The sequence below is a fragment of the Colletotrichum chrysophilum genome (assembly GCF_026319265.1).
Source record: "Colletotrichum chrysophilum strain AFK26 chromosome Unknown scaffold_63, whole genome shotgun sequence".
Taxonomy (NCBI): Eukaryota; Fungi; Ascomycota; class Sordariomycetes; order Glomerellales; family Glomerellaceae; genus Colletotrichum; species Colletotrichum chrysophilum.
Window position 1 is genome coordinate 23,365 of NW_026517350.1, and position 22,594 is coordinate 45,958.

The following is a 22,594-nucleotide window of genomic DNA, read 5'->3' on the forward strand; positions in this document are numbered from 1 at the left end:
AGCTTGCTTGAGCGGAGCTGCTGCTCGATCTTAAAGCCCCAGATCTTTATGACTTTGTGACCGAAAGAAGACTCTGAGCTGCTTCCTTTGAACCATGACAGCCTCGGATTTTGTGAATCACCAAACTGCTATCATCAACATCATGATTGCTACTCTGGTGTCTATGCCTTGCTGTGTGTGCAAGAGCTGCACGGACCGGAAAAACATTGTAGCAAACATACTGTTTGCACGGACCACCCCAGCACTTTCTGGCTCCAACACCACCAGTGGCTTTACAGCTGGCGCCAGCAGCTGCACCAGCACCAGCATTAGCTCCCAAGAGGACTCTGCCAGATACGCGTTTCGATCGCGGCCCCAGACACTCGCGCAGGTTACGCCCACGAAGCCTCGAACTCGAGCCACCTACGACGACAATCCAGGCTCTGCCACGCCCTACGACACTCCAGCTCAATCCCGTGCCGCGACAACCCCTCGCGCCGGCAAGATGTCGACCCAGACGGGCAAGTTCCGCGAGGACCAGGTCCTCATCATCTGCCCCGGCAGCCAGACGACCATGGCCCAGCTGGGATGCGGCGAGCTGACCCCGCCTGTCCATCGCATGCCCACGCGCATGTTCAAGGACGAGGAGACGGGCGAATGGCGCCCTTTCCACACCTTCAAGCGCAAGAAGGCTGGCGCCAATGGCGCTCTCGCCATCGACGGGCCGCGTACCGATGAGGACGAGTACGAGTGGGTTGAAGACACAGACTCGAGCGAGGGCGCCATCTACCCTCTTCAAGGTACGTCGTGGTGGGCACGATTGCAACGCCAGAAGGTTTGCAATGCTAATTGAGTGGTTTCTCAGGCGGTCGCATTGCCAACATGGAGGCCTTCCTGGCCTTCCTCGACCATGTTCACAGCATGCTCACGACCACTTACCACAACACTCCCATCATGCTCATCGCCTCGCCCCAATGGACCCGCCCCGACAACGAGACGATTGCGCGCTACATATTCGAGAAGACGCGAACCCCGGCCTTGTGCATGATGCACAGCGGCATTGCCTCCCAGTACGGCGTCAAGTGGCCGAACGTGACTGTGGTGGACATTGGCTACGAGAAGGTCGACGTAAGTTGCATACACGACGGTCGCGTGGTCAGCTACGGCGAGCTGGGCGCCCCGAACCCTGAGCGCTTCATCTCCGGCGGTGAGATCTTTACGCGCAAGTTGGTCGAGAAGCTCAAGAGCAAGGACTTCACCTACGACATGGCTGAGCAGCTGAAGAAGAGCCATGTCTGCGAGGTTCTCCCATATGCGCCCAATAAAGCGAAGCTGATGGAGCTGCCAACTACTTCGACGGCAGGGGCTGCTGGGAGCGGGCCGTCTGCCGCGCCGGCTGCCGAGGCACCTCAGACCAGCGAGCCAGCGCGTCCCGTGGCTGCCGGTGACGAAGAGCCCGAGGAACCCAAGGGCGACGAGGGTGTTCTTGACGTAGCCAGCATCGTTACGGCGGGCAACGCGCGCGACTTTTTGGCCAAGAAGGAGAAGGAGAAGCAAGAGAAGGGCAAGGGTGGCAGAAAGGGCAAAGCTGCTCAGGAGGCAGAGGCTGCCAAGCCTGTCCGCTTGCCCAACTCGAAGCGCACGCACAACATGTTCCACTTTGAGGAGGTCATTCAAGAAGAGGTCCAGCCTCCCAAGAAGGAGGAGCCCAGGCCGGAGGCCAAGGAGGAGCCAAAGAAGGAGGAGGCCGGCAACCCCACTGAGTCCAAGGACGTGGAGATGACGGACAGCGCCGCCAAGCCCGCCGACGCGCCGGCTCCTGACGGCGAGTCGAAGCCGGCAGAGGCCACCCCTGCCGACCCTGCTGCAGCCGCCGAGACGAACGGAACGACTGCCCAGCCCGCCGCCGTCGTCCCTACCGAGACCCCTGCGGCCACCAACGGCGTGCCCGCCCCTCCCGAGAGACAGGCCAAGCGCGTGCGCCGCGACATCGAGGTCGGTCTGGAGCGGTTCACCTTTGCAGACCGTGGCGAGATTGACCGGATCGTCACGACCATCTACCGCACCGTCCAGAGCATCGACGACATGTACATCCGTCCCCTGTGCTGGGACAACATCATCTTCGTCGGCAACGGCGCCCGCCTCCGCGGCCTCAAGGACAACATCATGCAGACTCTGACGGCCCGCCACCTCATCTCGCCCAGCACGGCGACCATGTTCACCTCGGAGCTCCCCTCCAACATCGCGACGCCCACCGGCACCGGCGCCCAGACCCCCACCGGCTCCTTCACCGGCGCCTCTCACCAGCTGCCGCCCAACAGCTCCGGCGTCAACCCCCTGCTCCAGGCCGCAACCACGGCGTCGGCGCAGCACCAGGGCACCCCCGGCCCCGGCGAGGCTAACGGAACTCCCGGCGGCGCCCACCACTTCCACAGCCAGACGCCCACGAGCATCAAGCTGGCAGCGCTTCCCACGTATCTGGGCGAGTGGAACAAGAACGGCTTCGAGGAGGCCATGTTCCTCGGCGCGCAGGTCGCGGCTCGTATCGCCTTCTGCCAGCACAACCTGGATATGGCCGGCCTCGAGGCCCAGCGTCTGGCGAGCTTGAGCAGAATCGAGTACAAGTAAGTTTCTCTTCTCTTACTCTGACCGCGCATTCATATACTGATACCTTTTTTTTTTTCACAGTGAGATGGGCCCCAAGGGCATCCGCACCCACTCGATGCTCAAGTAAGAGGGCAGCATGCTTCGTCATTGTTTTCTCGGTCATGGAAAGCCGGGCCAGCGCAGGCGTGGGGGATACTTGGGATGGTAAATGGTGAGAGAAGAAGAGAGACGAAAGTTTTGGCATCGACACGGGCATTTTTTGCTTGCCTTATACTGCTTGTCTTGTACCCGTTTCCAAAGGGATGGGTATGAGATGTCGGCTTTACCGCGTTCTGGAGTTTTACGGACACATCAAAAACCCGGTGGTGTGAAGGCGTGGGGGATTGTTACTTTTTTTTTCCTTTTCCTTGTTAATGAAGCTACCGTGGTAGACTTGGCCATTCGCGGGGATTTACATATTGCTTCTCTCCTTGATTGTATTCAGCAGGCAGCTTCCTCTCCGTCGGCCCCTCAAGGAGGGGCCTGGAAGGGTTGCGCGATGGACTCGAAGTTGTAGAAGGGGAGGGGGCGAGCCAGTGTTTCCACGATACTCCCAATGCATAGATCACTCAGAACCACATTCGAGTTGTGACCAAACCCACAGAGGGTGTTTTTATTTGCCAGTACCTATCATCATTTTACCGCTAGTTTGCGCTGCCAGTTTACTTGTTCATCATTCACGAGAGCTCCCGCTGATATCTCGTCATCTCACAACTCCTCCACAATCGCTCTCCCAGCAACAATTAGCTCCCCATACCAGTTTTCTCATCTGCTCCCGTCATCCACTCATCATCTCAAAACATCAAAGCACCTGCGCATATCTCAAACATCCTGCTCCGACTTGCCAGCGGGGTTCCACTTGGCCTGGCAGGTAGGGCACTTGGTACCCCAGCCGCTGCTCTCGCGTGCGAATGTGGCGAAGCATCCGGTGTGGGCGTAGTGGCCGCAAGTACCGCAGCATACCGTCTCCAAGTCGCCGAACGCCTGGTAGCAGACGATGCAGTCTTTGCCCTCCTTGGACTTGGGAACGCCATCCTTGAAGGCGGGGTCGTTGTCGATCTCGGCCTGGGTAGGGCGGATCTTTGGGGCACGAGCAAAGATCGTGGCGAGCTCGTCGTCGGAGATCCTTCTCTGAGGGAGGATCTCGGCAGGAGCGCGCAAGACGTGCGTAAGGACATCTAGAGCATGGTGAGCAGATGCTGGTGATGCTGAGATGCGTGGGACTCCCAGATGACATGCTTGCAGTTGCTTCGCGGGTTGAATTTCTTGCGAGATGTTAGCAGTTACACTTCTATACTTTGATTGATGTAAACCACTTACGGCAGCGGAACAAGTGCACGACGTCTCATGCGCAATAGTGACGGTGTACATGTCGTCGCCGGCTCCACGGACAGCGAGCGAGAGCCGATTCGGGTTGCCCCACTCGTCGTTGGTGTACTGCTTGATGATGTACATGCGCTGGGTCATGGCCTTCTTGGTGGACATGATGTGTCTATGGTCGTTGACAGGGACGCCGTTGCGTTGCTTCTTCGTGCTCTTGGGGGTGGAGCTGGCGCCCTCGTCGGCGGGATCAAAGCCCTCGGCGACGGGGCGGACGTCGACTGTCTGGCCGTCGTAGTAGGTCTGCCAGTTCTGCAGGCGGTTGACGAGGACCTGCTTCCGGCCGTCGGTGGGGACGTTGCGCATCATGAGCTGCTCCTTGATGATGTCGACGGAGAGCTTAGACCAGTCAGTTCCATCTGGAAGGGGGCCAGTCTTGACGCCGTACGTGCCGCGACCGAACCGAGTGAGGCGAGGGATGTCGGCGGGATATTGGAGGGGCTTCTTGGGTGTCTTCTTTGGGGTCTTTTGGGAGCCCTCGAGGAGGGTCTCCGGATCGTCCATGTCCATGTGAGAAGACGACATAGTGGGGTGAAGTGAAGGTGGCTTCTGAGATCCCGCTGCAGGCAGGATTGTGCAAGTGTCGGGGACGGAAGAGGTAGGGTCAATGGCTCGGATTGTCGCGAAAGCCAGGGGTGACTTATGTACACGACTGTTCAAGGTTTTCCGTAATGTGTTGATGTGAAAGTGGAAAAGCATAGATTGGGAAGGTGAGATGGGGGTGAAATATTTGAGCAGCCCGGCAGGAGCAGGCTTCCTTGGTGGCCGCCCTTTCATTCTGGAAGGTGCGGCGAACCCAGCCGGTGGTCTTGCCAAAAAGGCAGACATGTTTGACCAGTTTCACTTTTTGCAATCTTTCAACGGAGCAACGATCCCAAAGATGTTCCAAGCAATTGATTTCAACAGAACGTCGTAGCAAGCGCCAAGGTGAAGTTATTCCCATTCAGAACGCACGTATCAACCCCGCGCCTCATATCTTGATTTGTGCCATTTTCATCGACGAACTCAAAGTATTCTTCCATCTCATCTGAATTCGGTGGCCACTAAAGGCTATAGCGAATGGGATTTACCGCAGTACCTAGAACTGTCGTCAATTGGTTCTCGGTGAGCGCCGGAGCCATCGGTGTAAGGAGTCCCTCGTTGGCAGGGGTCCCACGTGGCGCTGATGTTTCCCAGAGACCGTGGAAAGACAGGTGCGGGGGTCCGTTTGACACTCCCATCTTCGCTTTTGACTTTCGCGCAGGTCGTAGCTGACCATACTGGGCCATGTACTTCTTTGCTATCTTTCCACGACGCCTCCGTTTGAAACGATTGACTCACCGAGGAAAAGAAAATTCCGGTCCTGCGTTGGTGTCTGCTGCTTTTCGGCAGCTGAAGCCTTTGTTCCAATCTGGCATGTCAGGGTCGTGAAATGGGGTCCTGATTGGCTTCACCTAGCTACCCTGTCTAATTCTCTGCATCCCCCTGTAAATCAAGTGACTCAACAGCAGCGGAAGCCCGCTTGACCTCGTCCCCTCTCTTCCACCATTCCCTCTACGGCGTAGTGTCAAAGTATTCAAGAACCTAGACTTCGGCCAACCTCTTCATCCCACGCTCATTGCCCAATACCCTTCTCTCACCCGTCCTCATCCTATCCCACAATGACCAGACGAAACATCAGTTCGGGCTCGGCCTTTGAGGCACAAATCGGCTACTCCCGCGCCGTAGTGTCGGGCGACCTCATCTTTGTGTCCGGGACGACGGGGTACGTTGCCCGTTTGAGAATTTGCGACAGGGAACTTGACAATGAGACAGGTACAACTATGAGACTGGAGTCATCTCGCCCAACATCGTCGAGCAAACCGAGCAAACAATGGAGAACATCGCTGCCGCTCTCGCTGCGGCCGGCGCGGAGATGAAGGACGTTGTCCGCGTACATTACATCTTGCCCGACCGCAACGACTTTCAGATGACTTGGCCTGTTCTGCAGAAGTGGTTCGCCGATGTGCGCCCGGCTGCCACCATGATTCAAGCCGGTCTGATGGAGGAAGCCATGAGGATTGAGATTGAAGTCACGGCCAAGAAGGAGTCGGCAGCTTGAACTGAGCCAGTGTGAACAGCCTGAAAGAAGCCTGCCATGTACATACGGCTCAGCTCTTCTGCTGGTAAGAATGCGCGTGTAGTCGAACCCAAACGCTAGGGACTTTGTACTATAGAACGAAGACAGACAGCTTTAGCATCGGCCACACCACCGTCCATGTGTCAAACGTGCAGCAGTCAGCCATGGGGAGGACATTATAGCCTCACTTAGAATGCCGGTTCTTGTCTTGGACTCTTCAGATGAAGTTGAGACGGGAACTGGACAGCTGGTCGGCGACCATACAAAGTCCCGACTCTTCCGGTGACTACGGTTGGCTAGGGCCACGACTAGTTTCTATGGTCGCCGACCTCCCAACATGACGTCCACCTTGGGTTTCCCGCATACCACTGCAGAACCCCGGATTTGTACGACCTGGGCCACACAGAAGTGGCTGAGACACGGGTAAATGTTTCAGGAGATTTCGCTATGGGTGCCGCTATGCAAAAAGAACGATAACTACAGATGTATCTAGTGGAAATATGAGGCAACCAGGGCTCCCGCGCCAAACATGGACATGATGGTGACAAAACTGGCTGTAGAAAAAATAGACACGCCACTGAGACCGTGTCCGGATGTGCAGCCTCCCGCTATTCTGGATCCGAGGCCAATCAGGAATCCGCCTGCTGCAGCGAGCTCCGGCGACACGGCCGTATCCGCGGCGCCGAGCGCAAACGCCGGGTACGCGTTTGCGAGGGCCCAGGCACCCGCGGCCAGACCGGCTGAGAAGAGGATATTGCTGTACGAAGCCGGCTTGCCCTTCTCACCGCCGCCCTGGACAACCCACCAGAAGTATCTGCCAATCTCGTCGTAGGATGTTGACACGCCCAGCATGGACTTGCGTGTCAACAGGGAGAAGAGTTGGGCGAGACCGATGAAGAGGCCGCCAATGGTGGGCGCAACGACGGCATAGGGGCTAGCTGGGGTGTACTTCATCGTAGCATAGATGACGCCGGCGAACACGGCCTCGATGCCGATGAAGGAGGCTGCCCTGCTAATACCAGCGCGCTCATAGACGGTGAGCTTCGGGTTCTCAGGGGCGGCTTTGAAGGCGTTGGACGTAATGGCCTTTTGGAGAAAGCCGGTCCATGCGATGCCCGCCGAGACGGCGCCAGCGAGCACGTAGATGCCAGACTGTGTGCCCACCGCGATCTGGGCCAGGACGGTGCCCGGGCAGGAGCCAGAGAGGGCCATGCCGGCGCCGAGGATTGAGCCACCGAGGATGTTGCCGTCGTACTCGGAGAAGAGGCCCAGACGAGAGGGGCTGCGGGGTTTAGGGTGGACGTAGCCGAGCTTGTCCAGAGTGACAACAATAAGTCTGGTCAACGGCGTCAGCGACGTGTTCATGCACGAGGGAAGGAAGCGCGGCATACGTGCTACTGGCGGCCGCGGCGAGGAACGCTTGGATCATGTGCCAGTTCTCCAGCTTGAGCTGAGCAATAATGACGGAGGGCTGATATACGCCCGCTCCCACCAGAGCGGCACCGAAGGCGGCGCCTGACAAGACGGTCGCCATGGTTATGGTTGGTCGCGGGTTTACTGAGATGAACCGGGTTGGTGCGAAGCAGCGCGGGACTTTATATGAGTGGTTGCCGAAACGAGTGAAAAACCTGATGATGCGTGGAGAGAGTCTATCTCCAAACGCCAAATCTCGTTAGGCTTGTCGGATGAACTTATACGGTTTGTAAAACGTGTAAAACGAGAACGAGACTGCAGTCAGGGGAAAAGGTCGCCGGACGGAGGGTGTCTCCGTTGATTACAGAATCAAGCCCGAGAGGCCATGAGCGTCGGGGACTTGGAAGAAAGTAATGGGTTATTAATGGCCTAAAATTATGGTGGTTTCGGTAGCGGGGCTCCATTTATTAAACCCCGTCGTCGCAAACGCCGCGCTTCCCCTCTGACCTAGGTGAGCTCCCGCCCCAGCAGAGGGGTCCCTGCCAATGGGGCGACTCCGTCGGCAGTGCTGCCGTCCGCATCTGCGTCGTGGTAGACCGGGTTCCTACACGTCGGCCGTTGGTTCGGCTCATTGTGGACGTAGTCCTAGATTCGAGAGATGGGTGGCGTTGAGTTAGTCTTGACTCGGCGTCCATTGCGCCTTCTTCTCCCCCGCTAACGACATGGCGCTAGATGATTCCAAAAAAACAATGCTCTGGACGATGGAGCGCTGCTTCAGAAACTCGGGAAGGCCTGTTCTCGCAGGAAAGCCATGCGACAACTACAACGGGAGATGGGCATCGCGATGTGGAACAATTAAACAGCCAAGAAGATAACGATGCATCAGTGTGGGAGGTCGGCATTCACCAACCAGAAGCCGGATAGCGAAACTTGATTGGTGGACCAAAGTCTCAAGGGGATCAATAAGGTTGCATCAATGGGCAGCGCTCCCGCACTGGGGTGTACCTTGATAAGTATGCTTCCTCAGAGTTGAAAGTCCCCGAGACCTGGGGCACCGGTGACCGTTTCCACTCCAGGTCGCCGACGTCGGGAAACACTCCGGGGGCACGGGCGTCGCCGGAGAGTGGGTCCCGTTCACCGGGATGCTGCCTCCAAGCACGCGCTTTTGCGGGGGCTTGCTCGGTGACCACGGCGTCAACGGTCGGAGGAAGATGGCGTTGATAGACGGCGAGGCTTATGGGATATGTTTCGACCTGTCGATATAAGACTCGGTTGAGAGGCCGCCTCGATTAAGACTTTGCGACGCACTCCTGCGCAATACCGAATGAACCGCATCCAGGTCCTAACAAGACATATCCATCCGCAGAGTTACCCGAAAATGGCTCCAGAACCAGTTATCCATGAAATCTTTGAGCCGGTGACGGGTACATGGCAGTACATCGTCGCTGATCCCTCCGCCAAGGCAGCTGTCATCATCGATTCCGTTCTGGACTTCGACCCCGCCAAAAGCGCAATCTCCACAAAGACCGCCGACGACCTGCTTGAAGTCATTCGCGAAAAGGGCTACAAGGTCGGCATGATTCTCGAGACGCATGTCCACGCCGATCACCTGACAGCGGCCAAGTACCTGCAGTCCCGGCTGCGGGAGGCGCAAGATGGCGCAGCGCCCGAGATCTGCATTGGCTGGCGGATCGGAGAAGTGCAAGAGAGATTCGCAAACAAGTACGGCATCGCTGAGGAGGAGTATGCCCATGCCTTTGACCGGCTATTCGACCAAGACGAGGTCTTCAGTATCGGCGGATTAAAGGCAAAGGCCATCCATTTGCCAGGTCATACTCCCGACCACATGGGGTACATGGTCGGAGGTAAGCTCCCAAAAGCAGAAGTTTTGAAACGAGCACTAACACGCCGCAAAGCCAACGTCTTCGCGGGCGACTCGCTCTTCAACCACGACGTCGGCTCCGCCCGCTGCGATTTCCCCGGCGGCAATGCTAGAGACCTCTTTGCTTCGGTGCGGAAGCTGCTTGACTTGCCTGAAGACACCAAAGTATGGACAGGCCATGATTACCCACCAGAGGGCCGGGGCCCCGTAGCGGCGACCGCAGTTGGTAAGCAAAAGACCGACAACAAGCATCTCGGCAACGGAGTCAAGGAGGAGGAATTCGTCAAGTGGCGCGAAGGGAGGGACTCGGGGCTCGGCGAGCCCAGACTGATGCACTGGGCTCTACAGATCAACATCAGGGCTGGCGACATGCCCAAACCAACCCAGAGCGGCGACCGGTTGCTGCATGTGCCTGTCAAGATGCAGGGCGTGAATTGGTGATTTTGAAACTTGGGCAGTGTGATGCCACTTTGTCTTGAATTTACATCCGTATGTGTATGTTAGCGCGTCTTCGAGAATTGTAAACGATACCAATGCAGAAGACGTCGCATTTTGCGAATTGTCATTTGTGAATTCCGGCTGGTTGACGACATGGAAGCCGACGATGGGCTTCAGCGAAGATCAATTCAGGTGGCCCATGCGCTGGGGCTTCTCTTAGCGCTCAACCCCCCAAAATGCCGAGGTTCCTCACGGCCGTCAGCGTCATTCAATGCGGGGGCCGGTCCCCCGGCTGTGTGGAGGTTGAGCCGGGGAACGTCCATCTCCCCCACGCAATTGCACCGTCTCCGCCGGGATTGGGATACACGGCATTAATAATCATCACCGAACGTGCAACTTCATAAAAACGCAATCTCGTCATTCTCACCTACCAGTGGACCGAACGGTACCAATTACACGCAGCAGAAGACTAAGAAGACTTATACTCAAAAGACTATCACGATGCCGTATTCCATCACGGTCAAACAGATCGAGGGAAAGCCCGGGAAGGTTTACTACCCGTAAGATACATTTCATCTGCTGGACGATCTCATGATGGCTTACCCAAAAATACAGTCTGCAACTCAATGAAGCCCCAAAACCCTCCCCAGGCCCTAAGCAGGTCTTGGTGAAGCTCACTGCGGCGGCACTGAACCACCGTGACCTTTTCATCCGGCGCCATCTTTACCCCGGCATCTCATTCGACCACCCACTACTTGCAGACGGCTACGGCTTTGTTGTCGAGGTTGGCGAGGGTGCCAGCAAGGACCTCCTGAACAAGCCCGTCGTCATCACCCCAAGCCGCGGCTGGGCCTCGAGTCCCGATGGCCCCGAGGACGCTCGCAAGTTCAGTGTGATCGGTGCAACCAAACTGTACCCTGACGGCACCGCACAGGAGTATCTTGCTCTCCCCGAAGCCGAAGTCGAGCTGGCACCGGAGCACTTGACGCCAGCCGAGGGAGCCGCATTACCCCTTGTCGGCCTCACCGGCTGGCGTGCGTTGGTCACGAAGAGTGGCAACGCTGAGAAGGGCAGAAACATTCTCGTCACGGGCATTGGCGGCGGCGTGGCGCTCCAAGTTTTGCAGTTTGGCGTGGCGCTCGGCTGCAATGTCTATGTCACCTCGGGTGACGAGGCGAAGATCGAGAGGGCCAAGAAGATGGGCGCGGCCGGCGGTGTAAATTACAAGGAGGACGGCTGGGAGAAGAAGCTCCAAGGCCAGCTTCCCAAGTCACGCCCTTACCTCGATGCCGTCATCGATGGTGCCGGGGGAGACATTGTGGGCAAGGCCGTGAGGCTGCTCAAGCCCGGCGGTGTCATCAGCCAGTATGGCATGACCGTGTCGCCGCAGATGGAATGGTTGATGCAAGCGGTGTTGAAGAACGTGGAGCTCAAGGGCACGACAATGGGCTCGCGAGATGAATTCAGGGATATGGTTGCCTTTGTCAGAGAAAAGAAGATTCGGCCAATTGTCAGCCGCACGGTCAAGGGACTGACGAATCTTGAGGGTATTGACAGTTTGTTCAAGGACATGGAGGCTGGCAAGCAGTTTGGTAAGCTGGTCGTTGAGTTTAACGATTCTACGGCGGCGTCGCCATCCAAGTTGTAGATGAGTTCGCAGAAATTGTAATTCGAGCGCATGCCAGCTTCTTGTGTTTGCTATCCACGTATCACCTGCCGGTGTTGTCCTTGTCCCACAGTGAGAAAACATCACAGATGGCGCTGTTATTCCAGAGTTATGTGACAAACAATTTATGAGTGCTCTTATGATGTCTACTAGACTCCGAGTTGTGGAGGGCCTTATCATTATTTGTTGTTATGTTCCTACTTGGCTCTTCTGAATAAGGTAATCCAAGTACACCGTGTCTGGGAAGGAACACTGAGGAGGTCCTTCCCAGTTCAACTCATAAGGTAGTGTATTAAAACAGCGAACTACGACAGCAACTGTCAAAGCTTCCTCCTGAATGTCAACATACAGCACCTAGACGACGTAGCCAGATGGATGGTCACCCACGAAGTCCTACAGAACTGCAAGGGCCACCTCATCTTTGTATGGATTTTTTCTCTTGTACTTTCTGATCTGCTGGACATCAGCCAGAGAACCGTCACTCTCACTTTCAACATTGAATTTTGTTCACTGTGCTGGCTCCTTCCTTGGGCTTGGTGTACATCTCGCTTAGAGGGCCCTCCCACTTCACCTCTGGTCTCTTGTTCCTTACGTCCTTTTTTTCGCCCACCCTACCTACCTCACATCTTTTTTTCTTTTTTCTTTTCCCACCTCACCTCTCCCACAGATTTTCTCCAAACACTACTCCCCCAAAGAATCACAACCACTGTCAACTGCACGACTCCCACACCATCCTTCCCTTCAAGATGCGGCACAGAGCCTTCCTTGCCATCTCAGCTGTGGCCCTCATGCTTTTCATGGCTGTGAGTGCCGTTGCTATTGATGCCACTGTTGCCATCACCAACAACGGCAACTTCGAGCACGGCAACAACAACAACCTCAAGCAATCCGTTGCTCCTGCCCATATCAACACCCAGCGTGCCTATGACTACACCGACAAGTCCACCTCTTCCATCAAGTCCGCCCCTGCTGTCAACTTGGGCAAGGTTCCTTCCCAGCTTACTCTCGGTCCCCACCTCGCTCCTGCCACCTTCCACCATGAGAACCCTTTCAACATCACTGAGGAGGAGGCCATCAAGCGCGGCATCAAGCTGATCCCCATCGACCCTGAGCACTGGAACGCCCTCCTGACCGCCTCCAACCTCAACAACGCCACCAGCAGCCCCGACATCTCCGAACTTCGCCGCCGCGAGGTCGATCCTCCCGACCCGACCGACTGGTGTACTCCGAACAAAGACCCCAGCCAGTGCATGTTCGGCGCCTGGTGCCACGAGATGAGCAACAGAGATGTCCCCAACCGCGCCTGGGTCTTCTACAACGATTGCGAGCTCACCGGCGACCTCCACCCTTGGACTTGGGGCGTGTGGCACGACATCTTCTCCGGCCTTCGCTGGGTCACCGTCTTCTTCATCAACCAGATGCGCTACCCGACGCTCAAGTACGCCGGCCGCGAGTGGGGCAGCTGGGACGACGGTTGGGAGCTCTACTACCCTTACGGAACGATGGGAATGTACTACTACCGTCGCTACTTTGACTGCTCGGGTTGAAAGTCGCAGACGGGACTGATACGCTGACGGAAAGAATGCGTCGAGAGAGAATGTGCTCCATGGACCAAGCGCCATTAGGCATTGACAGCGTCCTGGACCGGGAAGAATCAAGATCCGAGATGTGCAGAGAGAATTTGCTTGGACAAGGGATTTCGTTGGAAGCCGAAGTCATCGTGGTTCTCTAGGGTAGCTTGGTCAACTTTCTTCTCAAGTCAACTTCATTACATACACACACACCCCGCTAGTGCTCCCATCGTGACATTGCATGCTCTGATGTACAGCTATTGACCTGATGCATCTCCAGCAATCTACCACTGCTAACGTGAGAAAGCTCTTGAAATCTTGAATGGAAGGGTATCTTGGGCGAGCTACCATCTCACCAATGTGCGCGGCGACACCTTTTCTGCGGAGATGCAACAGGCGTCCACCACTCCAATCTACATGATAATCTCAACCACGCTCAACACCGCCGCCTCTCACTCGTCGTCCTCGTTCTTCTTTCTCTTCTTCCTCTTGTGGCCCAACTCTTCGGGCGGGACGAAATCCTTTTCCCTCTCGCGCAGCTTCTCCTCCTTCTTCTGCTTCTGCTGCTCGATCCTCTCGGCCTGGGCGGCCTTGGCCTTGGCCTCCTTGCCGAGGAAGTACTCTCCCGTCTCGATCTGCTTGTCGACCTTGCTCTTCTCGGGCGCCGGCGGGAAGGGCGTGTACGTCTTCTTGGCCTTGTCGGTGACCTTGAGCGGCACGCGTCTCTTGCTGAGCGTCTTCTTCTTGAAGTTGGGCAGGAAGCGGTCCCAGCTCTCGCTCGCAAGCTCCGGGTCCTTTGCGAGCTCGCGCTTGATCATGAGCTCCTTGATGTGGTAGATGGGGTGGATGTTGTTCATGCAGTCCTCGACGACGCGGCGGACCTCCTTCAGGCCCTTGTAGGGTCCCATGACCGAGACGGTGCTGCCCTGCACGAGGATGTAGGTCTGGGTGAGCAGCTCCAGGGCCTTGAGCGTCGAGCCGTTGGGGCCGAGGATGCGCTGGCGGCGCTTGACGTAGCGCTCCTTGTTGCGCACGAGACTGCGGATCTTGATGACGTCGCAGGCGACGCCGTCGTCGAGAATCTTGATGGCCTGGGGCGCGGGGACGCTTCGAGCGAGGAGCTTGATGAGGTCGCGGGCGTTGAGGATGGCGGCGGGATCGAATGTTTTTCTTGTCTCGTGTTAGTGGACTTGGCCGTAAGGGTTGTGCCAGAGGATGAGGCAGTCTCTTACCTTGTCGTCTTGACGGTCATAGAACCTTCAATCAAGTCGAGCGAGCAGGCAATGCCGTGCTTCTCGAGAGACTTGGTGACGAGAGGCCATGCCTCCTTCAGATAGACTTCGCGGTACTTGGGGAAAACAATCGCAAAGGACGACTCCTCGGCGAAAGTGCCGCCAGCATTGTCGGCAGGAGTGAAAGGGTCGACCTTCCACTTGTCGATATCGTCCGTATCCCACGGCTTGTCCTTCTTGTATGTGGAGGGCATCTTGGCGGATGTCGTGTGTGATTGATTGAGTATGAATGCTGCGCCTGTCCATTTCGAAAAAATGCGGCGGCAGTACAAGCCATCGAAAAAAAAAAGATTCTTATCGATAAAAAGCATAAAAGCGGGGCACTTACAGTCAGCGGGAGCACCGTCCGTGGTGGGCTCACCGAAGCCACCCAAGGTCCACTTAGGTACTAAGAGTCAGGTTCGAATCATGTTGCCAACTGACATAATGTGTCCATGCTGTTTCTCTAAAGCCTCTTCTCTGATTGAATTGCTAAGGTTGACCTACTGAGGGAGTGGCTTTGTCTCGGAGAAGTTACAATTGTCTTCAGTGACTTCCTTGTTTTCTTCTTTCGTGTCATCTTTCATGATGACTTCCAGCGAACATGTCTTTTGAGTTCAGGCCAAGACGACACCAATTACCTTGTATCTTCTAAATAATAACGAAATGGCAGGTATCAGCTAATTTGACTCCTGCCGCCATCATCGACCATCCCGTATTGAAGTCTGTGGACACATGCAATGAAGGTCCCCTCTCAACAATTGCATCAAAGCTCACCTCAGATACCGAAAGCCGGTCTCCGAGCATGATAGCCAAACATCGTGATCACCTACATCCACCATTGGTCAAGTCTAGAGCTCCTTGAACGTCTTCGGCATTATCGGCGATCAGATAACGGCACTGGTTCTCCCACACAGCAGGGGCGTTGATATGCCCCTATTACGTTGACAAAACCTCAACTTGACCCATCTCAATCTGCACAATAAGGCTGAGGAGCACTCCACCGAGAGTGCGGCATCCGGTCCAATCATTGTGCATCTTCTGCCAGTCCCCGGACTGCAACTAAGCAGAGAAGCGTGATAGGCCAAGCTGTCGCGCAGGGAGTAATTTGCCTTGCTCTCGTTAAGGGGACGAAATGGTAACACACCATCGCGGTGCCTGACTTTTCAAACACACTTCCAAGAACCAAAGCGGTTACTTAATGTCTAAGCCCTGGTTGTCAGAGCTTCACCGAATTGCTTCCCCGCCAAATTGAACTACTTTCGCAGGTACAACCCACTGTGCGATCGATCGACGCGCTCTCGACTTCTGAGTCGCTATCCGGACCGTGCTCACCTGCAGCAACTAATTTTTTTTTTCTCCCCTTCCTTGCTTTCACGCATCACTGTCCCGCCTGAGCTGCGCGCGAACCTCCACGTCTCCTGCAACATCGAATTCGGCGCAGGCTTATCTCGACACATCAGACGAGACTCTCACAGGCCAACACGTGGTTCTCTTTGCTGAGAAATTTTCAACTCCACGCGCAAGAAGACGATCTCGACATCGCGCAGCCTCGATACCTCCTTCTCCACACACGAACGCGATCATCCCAGCAATCGTACGGCCGACGCCTGCTCTTGCGCCTACATCGACGTCCATCTCACAGACCGACTCAACCTCGCGAATCGGTCTTTTCATCTCGCGATATCGGTCTGCTTTCACCATCAAAGTCAGCAACCTCGGAACCTCGATCGACTCTGTTCCGTATCTCGTCTGCATCTCCTCAGCGACGCTCAACAACGACCGCCCTCTCCTTCTCAAGCGCACAGAGTCCAAAGCTCTTTCCGACCGACCATGGAGGAGGGCACAGCACTTTCCGGCCTCCCGCCGCCGCCAACGACCCTCGAGCCCATCTCCCGACCGAGTTCGACGTCAACATCGGCATCCGCTTCTCTGCAGCAGTTGCCAGGCATCTCGGCGCTTGCGCAAGCCAACTCCACGACGAGCTCGCCACAGCTGCGGTACGTGATATGCCAGGCAAGGGCGGACGGAGGAGCCGACATTGCGTCTTGCACCTTGCAAACGCTATGCGCCCTCATTCCGCACCGTGGCCGATAAAGTGGAGGGATAAGAACTGATAGCTGGTGATCCACAGAACCGCGACTATTCCTGCGCCCGCGGCCGCACCCGCGCCCGCGCCCGCGCCCACGCCGACTCCCTCTGCGCCGATGCAGCAGCCTACCTATGCTTCTCCGGCGGCCACTACCGGCGGAGGATCCACTTCTGGCACTGTGAGTCCCTGTCCCTCTCCGTCGTCGTCCTCTCTCTCTCTGTCGCCGTCGTCCTCCGTCGTCCCCCATCGTCCCCTGTCGTCCCCCGTCCTCGTCGTTGTCGTCCCCCGCCGTCGCCTCTGTCTCCGACACCTATCTTGCATCGATACCACTTTCCGCGCCAAATAAGCGTTGTCGGTGGTTGGCTCTCAGTGGCCAGATAAGGACCCCTGCAAGTGTGGGGCCCGCGGGTTTATGTGGGTCTGATAAGATATTTTATCAACTCAACTCTGCTGCCCCCTTCAAGAAGCCCGCCAGTCCCATCATCGCGAAGTCGAAGTGCCATATCCCATTACACAACCCTCAACACTCTTTTACAACAGAACACGCAGACGACGGTGACCAGACACGACAGAGACGATAGCGAAGATGATGGCCACCGCTAACCAGGAGCAACCCACGCAGCCCACTTGCCAAAACTGCCAAACCTCCACAACGCCTTTATGGCGCCGCGACGAATATGGCTCGGTTCTCTGCAACGCTTGCGGTTTATTCCTCAAATTACACGGCCGGGCACGCCCAATAAGTTTGAAAACGTGCGTTAATTCTCTTCATTTTGATGTATTGGAGTGTTGCTGACGATCTATAATAGTGATGTTATCAAGAGTCGCAATCGTGTGAAGACGATGCGCCCAGATCTCGCGAAGAAGAAGGTACGCGCGCGAGCTCTTTAGCTCTTTCCGGTTGTGGGTCCACTGGCTAACTCGAAGAAAGCAGCAACAGCAACAAGCCGCCAACTTCGCCGGCGCCGATCCGAACGGTATGGACCTAAACAACGCAGCGCGCAGGAAGTCCGCGAACGGCAATATCGACGGCTCCGACTCTCCAGTATCCCGTACGGCTACGCCTTCCCTCTACAACCCAAGCCTGCCTGTCTTCGGGAATATGGACGACTCACAGCTGGGCTTCAACGTCGGCGGAGAAAACCGCTCCGCATCCCCTCTGAACGGCGACCGCCATCTCGACGTCCCGCAAACCCACGAACAGCTTATTGCAGCCAACTCAGCTCTGAAAACCCGCGTCAGCGAACTCGAATTGATCAACGAGCTCTTCCGCGGAAGGCTCAGCCAGATGGAGCAAGACGAGGCAAGCGCGAGGAGAGGGCAGGAGATTAGCGGTAAGGCCGAGGCGCAGCTACGATCGCAGTTGGAGGCCAGCAACAAGCAACTGGAAGACAGCCATCGAAGGGAGAACAACCTCAAGAGACGTCTCGATGAAATGGAGCTTGAGCTTAAAGAGGCTAAGGAAGCTGCCGACTCGTCTTCCGAGTCTGGTCGAGCCGCCAAGAAGCTGCGCGTTGCCGATATGGTGGGCGACTCAGAAGTTTCTACCCCTCAGTCAACTACCGCGTAAGAGCGGGGACGGGCGACGAGGATGGACGACGAGGATGGACGACGGGGATGGACGACGAGGATGGACGACGGGGAAGGACGACGGGGACGGACGACGGGGACGGACGATGGGGACGGACGACGGGGACGGACGATGGCAATAGGGATACCGACGACAGGGATACCGACGATAGGGATACCGACGATAGGGATCCTGACAGCATCGATACCGGGGACAGTGGCGGTAGTGGGGCCGGCGGCGGCGGCGGCCGGAGATGCTGAGCGCCAGCGGCAGGCGTGACAACGGCAGGCGCGGCGGCAGAGGTGGGGCCGGCGTTGGTGTAGTGGCAGGAGCAACGGCTACTGCTACTTCCGCGCGAAAATCTCCCCTTATGATGGAAGGAGCGATGCAGATGCAGGCTTCTTTCTCGATGCCTGTACCTATAATTTTGCGTGTTTTTCTTTGCTTTTGCTCTTTCTCTTCATAACGTCTATGCTACGTTATCTGTCCCACGGGGCAGATAACTACGAATGTTCAGGTCGCTAGAGAGTGGTAGGTAGGCGTTGGAGGCCTATTAGGTTCGAGTTACATTTTCAGGCTTCGGAGCGCTTGCGAGGCCTTAATCCAGGGACGACTGAAAAAGGGGCGAAGTGTTAGTGGTTATGGCTGCTAAAAAGGAGCCTGAAATGTCTGCTTTGCGTGGAGTATATAGGATACCTTACCTTCCGTGCGAGGTTGTGGGAACTCAAAAGTCTTTCGCGATTGAGAATAGAGGCAATTACGCATTACTATGATATAATGAATTGGCTATTGCGTGGTTTTTCTTGCCGTCGTCTCTCTCGTCGTCTCTCTCGTCGTCTCTCTCTCGTCACCTCTCGTCACCTCTCCCGTCGTCTCTCGTCTCTTTCATCGTTACCCTTCCTCTCATCTCCACCCTTCCTCTTACTGTTATCCTCTACCCTCCTTTATATTAATGTCTTAAATAAAACATTATAGTATGTTAAATATAAGGAGAGCTAATATCCCTCTATATTGTCCTTAATAAAATTATCGTAACTTAATATGTGGTCACACCTAGTAAGACCACGCATCGCGTCTTCTATCCTATATATTATTCCCGCTTTTTTGATGAGCATCGCGACACCCCCTCAATTCAACCTCTTTCAACACTACAGTTCGACTTACGCGATAGCAGCACTTTGGCCTGTGTTTGATCTCAAGTGGGCATAGAACAAATACGCTGTATTTCACACAGGCGTTCACTCACCGCCCGGTCTATCCCCGGCACAGCAGGGCGGGCGGGCAGGCGACCGGGTGGTGAATGTCCTCGCGAGAACTTGACCCGCAACGCGGCAGGCTTACATTACTCGCAGCTCACGCATCCTCCACATTTGACTTACGTCTTGACAAGAAATAGATGCTGAGCGACAGCAAAATCGAGACCGTGGGTAGCATCGAATTCGACAACAAGCGCTGATAAAACACAGTGTGTCCACATTTCTGAGTGTTGGTTCGCCGCTGCTATCTTTGGCCCTCATTTGCGCCTCCGAGACCCGTCTACCTCTGTCTCGTGATTCTGCAATGCCTGATCTTATAAGAAGGTCAAGATCAGAGCCTTTTGACCCTCAGCTAGAATCTCGTTGTTATTGAGCATCTCCTTGGTAACATACCTGTGTATCTACCTTGGGGCGTATCCTCGTGTCCTGCCTGTGTAGAAGCAGTGCCATGGGTTTGTCCTTTACAATTTTTTTGAACTTTTTTTGGACGTACTCTATTCTTCATTTGCTGTTCAGCTATATGGCTTAGTAGATTGAAGACTTGTCACAACCTTCACTGTAAAAGAATGGGTTTTCCTGAAACTGTCACTTTTGAAAGAGAAGGGGTGCATATAGCCCTAGATCACATCGCAGGGTCTACCGTTGGCACTCTAGGAGCCCTTTGATGTACTTATGGAGGTGTTTTGTATTGCCATCATTATCATCGTGCTTGATACCACCAGTCTCCCTCTTCCGTCGGTTCCGACGCAGAAGAGTAGGCCCTCAGGGAGCACTGTAGGCGGGCGAGCTTCTCATTCCATGTAGTGCTCATCGTCGTTCTGACAGATGTCGAGGACCATGGGCCACCGAATTTGAGGTCTAGTATGTGGGAGTGCAGGCCTCTGTTTCGTTCAATCTGTCTATCTCTCTAGCTAAGTGTGGGGGCCTTGCGCGGCGGGCTGCGTGGCGCTTTTGCTGCATTTTGATAGCAGTTTTGCTCCGCGATGCTCTCAAAAATGAGGGGATCATTCACTCGATTCTTGGTAAGAAAAAAATGGTCATTAAGCATTTTGATGACTTGTCTTGGGTATCTGTCTAGAGAACCCATCGACGGGCGGTCTGGTGTATAGAAACGCAATTCTGAGAGAGATGCTTTCAACACACCCAAGGTCTCGAATTGAAGCTCTTCCATTTACTTCTACGACGTGCATGACATTTGGATGCCCATAATCTGCCCTGTTGGCCTAGCCACAGTAAGTTCATTCTATCCTTTCCCTTGAATATCGAAAGCTTTGAGAAGCCAGCCCTGTATTCCCCTGTCGTGGACTTCACAGGTAGTCTTAATACTGTTAAGCCAACTAATCACTTAAGCTAAAGTAAACATGCGTAGAGGGGCTTTAACGACAAGAAGGACAGCGACAAAGAGGACGAGAGCGACAAGAAAGACGAAAGCAATAAATCAAAAGAGGAGGGCTGGAAAGAAAAGAAACCCGACATTCATAGCACTGCTATTCCTACACATTTAATGAGGTACTTAGTTTTCTTCAATTGTGACTGTTTTGGTATACCCCATGTAAAGTAATAAAGCATTACTTTCCGGGGTTGCAAGAGTCTACCTTCGCATTTGTCGCAATTGCGACAACTACAATAATATGATTACAGAGTTATTTCATACAATTGTTGCGGACCATCTCTCCCGAGTGATATGATGCGAACCAAACATCCTTCTGTTTGTTGCCCTGAGGATCTTCTCTGTGTGTTCGCAGCTGCTGAAAGTGACAATGAACCATCGATAATAACACCAATGCCAGATGTGGGTGGCAAAAGAGCTGGGCACCGCATGCTTTTTGATCGTGAGGAATTTCCGCTGATGCATCTTCCCTCAGCTGCGGCATGGTAAACACGCCGGGGCGAAACATGGGCCTCGGCGCGACGGACGGAGGGCAGCGGGCCCCACAAAGCCGAGGGAAGTCGTTGGGAACAACGGCCAAACCGCCGGCGAAGAGGCAGGGATCCGTGTGCATCGGCGGCCCCAAAAAAGATACCGCAGAACGGGAGGGGAGGCCGGGATCTGGTGGAGAAACCGCTGTAACAGCGCAAATGCGAACCCACGTCCCCCCGCCCCAGATTTCCCCCGCCTGGGGCTTTTTCAGCTCTTCCTCCAGCTCCCTCTCTCTCTCAGTGACTTTGAGTTGTTCCGTGGCTGATTGCCCCCAAGACTTGGCTCAATGTTTTGCATATCTCACACTTCGAGGCGGCGAATGCCAGGCAGGTCTTGACTTCGCTCGTCAACAGCCGAGCCGCCACACCCCCTTGCGCCGTTCCTCGCATGGCCTCTATTCGTTTTCGTGTATGCAATGTCCCTTTCCGTCGAGCGGGCACGTCAAGCGGCGTTTCTTATCATTTCTCTTATCAGTAGCGCAGCATCCATCGGTTCGGTGGACAGGGATAGCTGCAGTTGGGGACTTATCAGCAACAACACATCGGCCGTGCGTGGGAATTGTCTTATCTATAAGACATTAAAGTCTTTGGGGTTATTTGCGGGAGCCACTAGGAAAAAGCAAATGCGAGTCCCCTTGATTGCCTCCCACAATTAGAATTCCGTAGGGCTCTCTCTCCCGCAGCAGTTTTTGTGAACCCATGGAGAATTACACCAAGTGAGGCGCAGTAACGCCATGTAGAGCGCCTCGTGGGGTAGGTTGTGTTGGGTAGAGCAACAAGTGGCGAGGGCAAATTCACAGAGAGCCAGTGAGGTGGAGGGGATATGTAGCAAAGAATGTCCCGGGCATCTGGTCACGATGGATTGAGGGGCAATTTCCCAGTCTTGCCTGCGAATTCCAGGTCTTGTGCGCCGAGGTCGAGCGCTTGAGGGAGCCCAGAGTCAAGTCCAGGTGCCATTGGAAAAAATATTAGCTAGCGGATGGCGAGAGAAAAAAAAGAGGCGAAGAAGTGCATCCTCCAATTGCCCCCTTGACCAGAAGGTGAGGTGACTTTGACGAGAAAAAGATCTCCCTCCCTACATCCATGGATTGGCCCTCGCGCGGGCGGCCCGTGGTCCAAAAAAGTCGTTCATGGGCTAGCTCGGACAGCCGGAGCACGCAAACGCGCAGCTTCGTAGTGTTAGGTTGGTTGGCCTGGCCCTGTGGGTGGGGTCTACCTTAGTTCTGGCCCCCTCCCCGGCCGCCGACGGATTAGAGGGAAAAGGCTGGCTGGGCCACCTTGCTGGGCGAACTTTGTCACGGAACTCAACGAAACTACGGTACGCTTCCCCTAGCACCAAAGATGCACAACCACCAACCAACGCCTTGCATCTTCTCCCACCTACATCCTTCCTGTGCCCGAGCGGAGAGCAC

The 22,594-nt window shown here is 55.3% G+C and overlaps 9 protein-coding genes across 9 annotated transcripts; 6 read left to right on the top strand and 3 right to left on the bottom strand.

Annotated features, from left to right (window-relative positions):
* Positions 1–484: 484 nt before the first annotated feature.
* Positions 485–2,713, top strand: COL26b_007636 (uncharacterized protein; the record flags this gene model as incomplete). The annotated part of the gene is made up of 3 exons (XM_053180421.1): positions 485–779; positions 845–2,603; positions 2,668–2,713. 3 exons carry the CDS (start codon positions 485–487, stop codon positions 2,711–2,713), a joined length of 2,100 nt encoding a protein of 699 aa, XP_053035567.1.
* Positions 2,714–3,447: 734 nt separating this feature from the next.
* COL26b_007637 (uncharacterized protein) lies at positions 3,448–4,530 on the bottom strand (the record flags this gene model as incomplete). The annotated part of the gene is made up of 2 exons (XM_053180422.1): positions 3,448–3,803; positions 3,957–4,530. The coding sequence occupies 2 exons, from the start codon at positions 4,528–4,530 to the stop codon at positions 3,448–3,450; spliced, it is 930 nt and encodes a 309-aa protein (XP_053035568.1).
* A 1,115-nt stretch (positions 4,531–5,645) lies between these two features.
* COL26b_007638 (uncharacterized protein) lies at positions 5,646–6,085 on the top strand (the record flags this gene model as incomplete). The annotated part of the gene is made up of 2 exons (XM_053180423.1): positions 5,646–5,749; positions 5,800–6,085. 2 exons carry the CDS (start codon positions 5,646–5,648, stop codon positions 6,083–6,085), a joined length of 390 nt encoding a protein of 129 aa, XP_053035569.1.
* Positions 6,086–6,592: 507 nt separating this feature from the next.
* On the bottom strand, positions 6,593–7,637 carry COL26b_007639 (uncharacterized protein; the record flags this gene model as incomplete). Its single annotated transcript, XM_053180424.1, has 2 exons — positions 6,593–7,439; positions 7,495–7,637. 2 exons carry the CDS (start codon positions 7,635–7,637, stop codon positions 6,593–6,595), a joined length of 990 nt encoding a protein of 329 aa, XP_053035570.1.
* A 1,257-nt stretch (positions 7,638–8,894) lies between these two features.
* On the top strand, positions 8,895–9,839 carry COL26b_007640 (uncharacterized protein; the record flags this gene model as incomplete). Its single annotated transcript, XM_053180425.1, has 2 exons — positions 8,895–9,381; positions 9,433–9,839. The coding sequence occupies 2 exons, from the start codon at positions 8,895–8,897 to the stop codon at positions 9,837–9,839; spliced, it is 894 nt and encodes a 297-aa protein (XP_053035571.1).
* A 498-nt stretch (positions 9,840–10,337) lies between these two features.
* On the top strand, positions 10,338–11,484 carry COL26b_007641 (uncharacterized protein; the record flags this gene model as incomplete). The annotated part of the gene is made up of 2 exons (XM_053180426.1): positions 10,338–10,396; positions 10,452–11,484. The coding sequence occupies 2 exons, from the start codon at positions 10,338–10,340 to the stop codon at positions 11,482–11,484; spliced, it is 1,092 nt and encodes a 363-aa protein (XP_053035572.1).
* A 764-nt stretch (positions 11,485–12,248) lies between these two features.
* On the top strand, positions 12,249–13,049 carry COL26b_007642 (uncharacterized protein; the record flags this gene model as incomplete). The annotated part of the gene is made up of 1 exon (XM_053180427.1): positions 12,249–13,049. The coding sequence occupies one exon, from the start codon at positions 12,249–12,251 to the stop codon at positions 13,047–13,049; it is 801 nt and encodes a 266-aa protein (XP_053035573.1).
* A 476-nt stretch (positions 13,050–13,525) lies between these two features.
* On the bottom strand, positions 13,526–14,559 carry KRR1 (ribosomal RNA assembly protein krr1; the record flags this gene model as incomplete). The annotated part of the gene is made up of 2 exons (XM_053180428.1): positions 13,526–14,243; positions 14,306–14,559. 2 exons carry the CDS (start codon positions 14,557–14,559, stop codon positions 13,526–13,528), a joined length of 972 nt encoding a protein of 323 aa, XP_053035574.1.
* Positions 14,560–17,279: 2,720 nt separating this feature from the next.
* On the top strand, positions 17,280–18,006 carry COL26b_007644 (uncharacterized protein; the record flags this gene model as incomplete). The annotated part of the gene is made up of 2 exons (XM_053180429.1): positions 17,280–17,306; positions 17,371–18,006. 2 exons carry the CDS (start codon positions 17,280–17,282, stop codon positions 18,004–18,006), a joined length of 663 nt encoding a protein of 220 aa, XP_053035575.1.
* Positions 18,007–22,594: the final 4,588 nt, after the last annotated feature.